Source organism: Hirundo rustica, unplaced genomic scaffold (assembly GCF_015227805.2).
Source record: "Hirundo rustica isolate bHirRus1 unplaced genomic scaffold, bHirRus1.pri.v3 scaffold_623_arrow_ctg1, whole genome shotgun sequence".
Taxonomy (NCBI): Eukaryota; Metazoa; Chordata; class Aves; order Passeriformes; family Hirundinidae; genus Hirundo; species Hirundo rustica.
In genome coordinates, this window is record NW_026690665.1 from 528 (window position 1) to 8,013 (window position 7,486).

At 55.1% G+C, this 7,486-nt stretch overlaps 1 protein-coding gene across 2 annotated transcripts; it reads left to right on the plus strand.

Annotated features, from left to right (window-relative positions):
* The first annotated feature begins 228 nt into the window (after positions 1–228).
* Positions 229–5,450, plus strand: LOC120748175 (zinc finger protein 501-like). Of its 2 annotated transcripts, XM_040054257.2 has the most exons (3): positions 229–600; positions 787–2,139; positions 5,044–5,450. In XM_040054257.2, the coding sequence occupies exons 1-2, from the start codon at positions 549–551 to the stop codon at positions 2,127–2,129; spliced, it is 1,395 nt and encodes a 464-aa protein (XP_039910191.1). In that variant the 5' UTR covers positions 229–548; the 3' UTR covers positions 2,130–2,139; positions 5,044–5,450. The 2 variants fall into 2 exon arrangements, with proteins under 2 accessions (XP_039910191.1, XP_039910190.1); XM_040054256.2 differs by lacking the exon at positions 5,044–5,450 and having other exon boundaries at positions 787–2,778.
* Positions 5,451–7,486: the final 2,036 nt, after the last annotated feature.

Below are 7,486 nucleotides of genomic sequence, written 5' to 3' on the forward strand. Positions count from 1 at the left end.
ACTGACAATTCGTCTGGCCACTGAGGCTGAGGGGTGGAAACCCCAAAAGCCAATCTTCTGCTAGACCCACAAATGTATAAAAGTAAAAGAATAAACAAAGGGGTCTCTTCTCTCCGCTCTTTCAGCTGGGAGCTGGATCAGAGGAACCTCTGCGAAAATCTCTTGTCTGCGTGTGATTTCATTGTGTGTCTCGGTGACAATTCCCATCATCCTCAGTGTGATCCCAGTTCTTCCCAGCATGGGCCCAGCTGTTCCCACTGTGATCCCAGTATGATCCCAATGTCTTCCATCAAAGTTCCAGTTGTTGCCAGTTCCTCACAGTATTATCCCAGCTGCCCCTGGAATAATCCCAGTCCCTCTCATCATGTTCCCAGTGACTCCCAGTTGCCCCCAGTGTAGATCCACTCACTCCCAATTGCCTGTTTTTTATGGACCCCAGATGCCCAGTGACTTCTAGAGATGCTCTTGGGCAGAGAGACCTTCAAACTCAACGTGCTCATCCCTTGTTTTCCCCAAAATGGGATTTCTAATTCCCAAACCTTTGCAGGATGGAGGAGGAGGCTGTGAGGAAGAGGAAGGTGCCCCAGGACAGCCAGGCAGGTGAGGAGGAAGTCAGTGCCCCTTTCCCCCTCTCTCCTGCTCCATCTCCCAGCCCAGCACGGCCCCCGGCTGCAGGACAACCCCGCAGCCGACGCCGTCCTGCCGGGGACGCACTGAGGGGATCTCCTTCCCCTTCCCTCTGGCACGGAGGCAAATCCCATCCTCTCCTTGTCCTTCCTCCCCCAGACAAGGAGCTGAGCATGGAGACCAGGGAGGACAAATCCCCACGGCAGATCCTCGTGGAAGAGGCCGTTTTGAGCGGCTCCACGGTGCAGGAATCCAACGGGGAGGAAAAGTCCTGGCGATCCCTGGTGAGAAGAGACTGCAAAAGCAGATCACGAGGATCTGAGGAGGAAAGAGCCACCCTGTGCCAGGAAGGCGGCCAGAGATGGAGCCAGAGCTCAGACCTGGTGGTCTATGAGCAGCTTCATGATGGGGAGAAGCCCCACAAGTGCTTTGGGTGTGCGAAGAGCTTCAGCTGGCGGTGCGACCTGCTTCGCCACCAGAGGATTCACACAGACGAACGGCCCTACGAGTGTGGGGAATGTGGGAAGAGCTTCAGGGAGAGCTCCCACCTGATCAGTCACCAGAGGATCCACACTGGGGAGAGGCCCTATGAGTGTGGGGAATGTGGGAAGAGCTTCAGGCAGAGCTCCAACCTAACACAGCACCACAAGATCCACACTGGGGAACGGCCCTACGAGTGTGGGGAATGTGGGAAGAGCTTCAGGAAGAGCTCCAGCCTGATAGAACACCAGAGGATCCACACTGGGGAGAGGCCTTACGAGTGTGGGGAATGTGGGAAGAGGTTCAGCCGCAGCTCCAGCCTGATCTGCCATCAGAGGATCCACACTGGGGAGAGGCCCTACGAGTGTGGGGAATGTGGGAAGAGGTTCAGAGAGAGCTCCAGCCTAACCAAGCACCACAAGATCCACGCTGGGGAACGGCCATACAAGTGTGGGGAATGTGGGAAGTGCTTCAGGCACCGTAGCCACCTGACTGTACACCAAAGGATCCACACTGGGGAGAGGCCCTACAAGTGTTCCGAGTGTGGGATGGGGTTTCTGACCAGCTCCCAGCTCCTTGAACATCAGCAGACACACACAGAGGAGAGGCCCTTCCATTGCCCCGACTGTGGGAAGGGCTTCAAGCACAACTCCAACCTCACCAGCCACAGGCGCATCCACACCGGGGAGAGGCCCCACGAGTGTGATGTATGTGGGAAGAGCTTCATACGGAGCTGTGACCTGATCCGCCACCAGAGGACCCACACTGGGGAGAAGCCTTATGAGTGTGATAAATGCAGCAAGAGGTTCCGCACGAGCTCCAAGCTCCTCGTGCACCAGCGGATTCACACAGAGGAGAGGCCCTTCCGCTGTCCTGACTGCAGGAAGGGCTTCACTCAGAACTGCGCCCTTGTCAGACACCAGCGCATCCACACTGGGGAGAGGCCCCACGAGTGTCCCCAGTGTGGGAAGAGCTTTTCACAGAGGTCTCACATGACCCAACACCACCTGAGGCACCAGTAAGGGAAGCCCTGTGAGTGCCCTGAGTGCAGGAAGAGCTTTGTGCACTGCTCCAGCTGCGTCCCCCACTGGAGGACCCACGTTGGGCAGAGCCCTGGTCACCCACATTCCCTGTGATCCATGTCGGGAAGACACGTGGCTGGTTATCCTTTTATTTTGGCCGGGCCGTAATTTTTTTCTCCTCTCTCTTAATTTGCACTCCAGAAGTCAAGAGGGATCCATCTGTCACCTCAAAACCACTGAAATCCCACTGAGAACAACTCAACCTTACCCCAAAAGGGCTCAATCCCACCCCAGAATGGCTTGTTCCCACCTCAGAAAAACTCAATCCCACACCAAATTTACTCAATTCCACAGCTGCCAGGGTGAGATGGGGCTGGAAGGAGATTGGGAGAAGTGGGATCCAAATTTGGAGTGGTGGGATTGGGATTGTGCATGGCTGGGTGGGTAGGATGTATTTGATAGTAAACCACTTCTGTGGTTATAATGTGGGGCCAGGTCATGTCTGTCACCCTCCCTTACAAGGGGGGCTGAGATCATCTCCATTCCTGCTTACCTGGGGGATGGGCTGGAGGTGCTCTCCACGGAGGGGAGTTTCTGGTGGGGGCTCTGCAACCATCATTGCCAGGTGGAAAGAGAGGAGAGGAGAGGAGAGGAGAGGAGAGGAGAGGAGAGGAGAGGAGAGGAGAGGAGAGGAGAGGAGAGGAGAGGAGAGGAGAGGAGAGGAGAGGAGAGGAGAGGAGAGGAGAGGAGAGGAGAGGAGAGGAGAGGAGAGGAGAGGAGAGGAGAGGAGTGGAGAGGGGAGGAGAGGGAGAGGAGAGGGGAGGGGAGGGGAGAGGAGAGGAGAGGAGAGGAGAGGAGCTGAACGCGGTTCCGCCCGCTCCGTTCTGCCGGTGCCGCTGCCGCCGCTTTCCAAACCTTGTGCAAGCCCCGCCTCCCTTGACGACAGCCAATGGGCGTCCAGGAACAGCCTGAGGGGCGGAGCAAGCGGCGTTCCACGGTGTGAACCAACAGACAGGGGGCGTGACCAGAACACAACCGAGCGATCTGATTGGTCGGGAGGCGGAGGGTTCTAAAAGGGGCGGGGCTCGGGCCCGGGGTCACCCCGGGATTTTGGGAGCAGCTCCAGGTGTCCCCAGTCCCTCTCCAGCTCTCCTGGAGCCCCTTCACGCCCTGCAAGGGGCTCTGAGCTCTCCCTGCATCCTTCCCTTCTCCAGGGGAACATTCCCAGCTCTCCCAGCCCGGCTCCAGAGGGGCTCCAGTTCCTCTGGGCTCGCCCCAGCAGCTCCCATCCTGCAGCTGGGCTCTCACCTGAGCGGGGCCCAGGGGCAGAATCCCCCCGCAGCCGCTGCCCACGCTGGGGCTCAGCCCAGGGCACCTTTGGCCTCATGTCCAGCCTCTCACCCACCCGCACGGTGCCCATGGCGGGAGCTGTGCAGGTGACATCATTGACACCAAATAAACCATCTCGCCCTGTTTCTTTTATTTTTTAACTCGGTCCTGGTCACTCTCAGTTTTCATTTTTGAGAATCGCATTCCTTTGGCAAGGCGAAGGCTGGCAGAGCCGTGCAGGTGCAAACAAAAAAGGATGAAAACCCGCAGAAATCAGCCGTGGGAAAAGGGTTCCAGCAATTTTGTGATGCTTTGGGGGAATTTCAGCCTTTGGCACTGGTTGCATCTAGGGCGGCTCAGTTATGCTGGGCTGGGGTCTCTGGGGGTCCCAGCCCCATCCCAGGGGTGCCCAGGCAGCTCCCTCGGCATTCCTGTCAGGATAGCTGCTCTGGAGCAGGGCAATCCCCTCCTGGCTGGAGAATTCACGGACGAGAGGGACAGGAGCTTGGGAAGGGGCTTCAAAGTCAGGAAAGTGGGCAACTGGGTGGATCCTCAGTGTTTCAGAATCGTCCCGCCCTGGAGAGGGAATCCTCCAGGATTCTGGGGCTCTCCGGGGCTGTTTCCCTTGGAAACATGGAATTCTATGGAATTCTGTGGCATCTGTCATCATGCTGGTGTCAGAGGAACTCACAGCCCCAGCCAGGCGAGCGCATTTCTGCCTGGCTGCTGCCTTTGGACACAGCTGGACGGGGCTTGGAGCACCCCGGGACAGTGGCAGGTGTCCCTGCCACGGCAGGGCTGGCACTGGGTGGGCTTTAAGGTCCCTTCCAACCCAAACCATTCCTGGATTCTCATCCTGGGGAGCCCCACAAGACCAGGACACAGCCCCCAACTCCAGGGAATCCGTCTGGGCAGGGAACGGCCCGAGTGACAAGGACCTGGGTGGCCACGTCACGCACAGCCCTCAGCGTTTATTCCAAACACCGGCTACAGCTCCAGGGACGGGCACACGCCATCGGATCCCGCGGATCAGGCCAAGAAAAGAGGCAGAGCATCGGGAAATCTCTGCTTGGCTGCCACAGCCCCCCTTGGGCACTTGGAAACAGCTCCCACCATCCCGGTGCCAGCGTGGAAAATCCTCCCCAGTCCTCCCCTGGCCCAGGGGCCACCGAGGCTCCCCCAGGGACCTGTCCTGGGTGGGAATATCCTGGAAAGCCGCAGGGATGGACTCGGCTCTCCCGGATCCCGGCCAGGAGGGCGCTGCCATCTCGAACCCCGAGTCCCCAGAGCGCCCCCGATCCAACCTCCCCCTCTGCGGACCCCTCTGGGGATGGCAGTTATTAAAGAAAGGTTGGATTCAAGTGGGTTGATGGCACAATTACATCACATTTAACCCAGCTCTTGAAATATGATCAACACAAGCTGATATCGTAGTGAAGTATTTCGGTGATGCATACGGGTTGTTTTATTTTTTTGCGGAGCCATTCTTTGGCTTGAATGTTTTCAAAGCTGTAATTACCTGTTCTTAATGATTCTGTTGTTAAAATCCCTCTTTTCGTTGGGTATCGCCTCTGCTGCTTCCTAGGAAATGGCACCCGGATCCATGAGGAGGAGGAGTGACATCAGAGCTTGTGTGCAAATGAGAGGACATCTTGCACAGCTCAGCAAAGGAAACCCCTAAAACGGCGAGCCACCACGGAATCAAAGGATTTAAATAACACTCCTGGCTGAGGAACAAATAGAGTTATCTCCCTAGACCTTTTTAACCTCTCGCCCTATCCAGCAGAGACGCTGGCTGCCAAGAGGAGCCCTGGCTTCAAACCAAGAGCAGGCCTCCTGGTGCTCCCGCGAGGACGGAAGCCCCGGCTCTGCCTGCGCACCAGCGCACAAAGCTGCAGATCTCCTCCTCCGCGTCACTCCTGGGAGCAGCAGCGGCGCTGTGTGCGCGACCCGTCGGACCCCCGCCCGAAGCTGAGCCTAATAAAGGCATTAAAAAAGGAGCAGATGGCCTTGCCCTGTTTATTTCAAAAATAACACAAAGGGCTCTAAAGTCCCCCTTAAATCCACGTGATTTGGCCTAAAATCAGCCAAATGCAGTTAAAATCAGCCAAAGCGGCCTAAAATCAAACCAAAGGTGCCTAAGACTGCCCAAACTGGTTTAAACCCCTCACAAAATGGCCTGAAATCCCCCTTAAATCTCCCAAATGGGCCTAAAATCCACCCCAAAAGTACCTGGATTGCCTTAAGATCACCCAAGGGGACCTAAAGTCTACCCTAAAAACTCACCACATTTGGCCTACAAACACTTAAACATACCTAAAACTCATGCAAATGGGCCTAAAATCCTCCAAAAGTATCTAAAATGCTCACAAAAACTGCCCAGCTTATCCTAAAATCACCCAAATGAGACAAAACCCCAACAGATTTGGCCTAAAATCTGCCAAATGTTCCTAAAATCCACACTAATCCTTCCCAGTTGAGCAAAAATCACCCAAACGGGTCTAAAATCTTGTTGGAACAAACGCGACCATGCTGGGGGACACTGGGATCATACTGGATCATACTGGCAGCAACTGGGACTGCAGTGAGGGTGACTGGGAGCAACTGCGGGCAACTGGGAATGAGTCACAATGTGCTGGCAGCAACTGGGATATACTGGGAGAGACTGAAACCACAGTGAGTGTAAGCGGGAGCAACTGGAACCACACTGGATGAGAATGGGAGCAGCTGAGCCCATGTAAAAAGGGACCAAAAATCCATCCTAAACCCAACCACGTTTGGTCTGAAATCACCCAAAGAGGCCTCAAATCCCTACAAAGTGGCCTCAAATGACACAAAGGGCCCTAAAATCCACCTTAAATCCACATGGTTTAGCCTAAAATGAGCCAAATGCAGTTCAAATCATCCAAAGTGGCCTAAAATCAAAGCCCAGGGTAATACCGGGATCCTGCTGGAACTGACAGGCATCATACTGGGAATGACTGGAATAGTGCTGGGAGTGTTTTAGAGGAAACGGGATCACATTGGAATCAGACTGGGAGTGACTGGAAAGGTGCTGGCCATGACTAGAACCATACTGGGAGTGACTGGGAGCAATGGGGCCCACACTGGGAGTGACAGGAAATCACCCTGGGCAGGACTGGAATAATGCTGGGAGTATCTGGGAATGCCTGGGGTCATACTGGGGGTGACTGGGTACAAGGGATCATACTGCAAGCCACTGGGATTACAGTGGCTGTGAATGGATCCTGACTGGGGGTTACTGGGAGCTACTGGGCATATGTTTGCAGGAAAATGGGGACTGAGATGAACTGGAAAGTACTGGAAGCATCCTGAGGAGACTGAGATGACAACTGCGATCATACTGGGAGCAACTGGGACTATACTTTGGGCAACTGCCAGAAACTGGAGTCATGCTGGAGGAAACGGCGAGTAACTGGGAAAAACTGGGATGGTTCTGTGGGAAATGGAAACTTACAGGGGAAACTGGGAGTGCCTGGGAATGACTATGAGAATGTCCAGGGACACTGGGTGTCCTGGGGTGACTGTGTATCCCCAATCGTCTGTTGGGTGCAGGGGGGAGGGCAAGCGTGGTTTGTTTTTCCCCAGGAAAACTCTGCTCATCGGAGTGACCTTGAAGAGGGGGAGCTGGAACTCGGCAAGACGAAAGAAGCTCTGTTGTTTTTTCCCCGGCAGTTAGTTAGTTTAGTGCTAGCATAGTTAGATGCTGTAGAATAGCTGAAGCTTTTTGCTTTTTTTTTTCTTTTTCTCTTTTTTGTCCTTTTTTCCTTCCTTTTTGCTTTTTTTGTCCTCTCCTCGGAACTGTTCCAACCTCTCCGGACTAAGGACCTGGGGAAGCACCGGGGGCCTCCACAGGGGACCCACCCCACCAAGACCAGCCCTGCACATCTCCTTTTCTCCCAGCGTCAGCAGAGACGGAGCGGTGGAGCACAGTGACGACCCTCGAGGAGACTTTCTTTAAGTTTGTTATCCCTCCGTAAGCGGCACGAAGCTCTTGTCATCGGGTA

Excerpts from the sequence above, each read along its gene's own strand:
- LOC120748175 (XM_040054257.2), top strand. The coding sequence starts at position 549 with ATGGAGGAGGAGGCTGTGAGGAAGAGGAAGGTGCCCCAGGACAGCCAG. Across the intron at positions 601-786 it reads GCCCCAGGACAGCCAGGCAG|ACAAGGAGCTGAGCATGGAG; the intron begins GTGAGGAGGAAG and ends TTCCTCCCCCAG.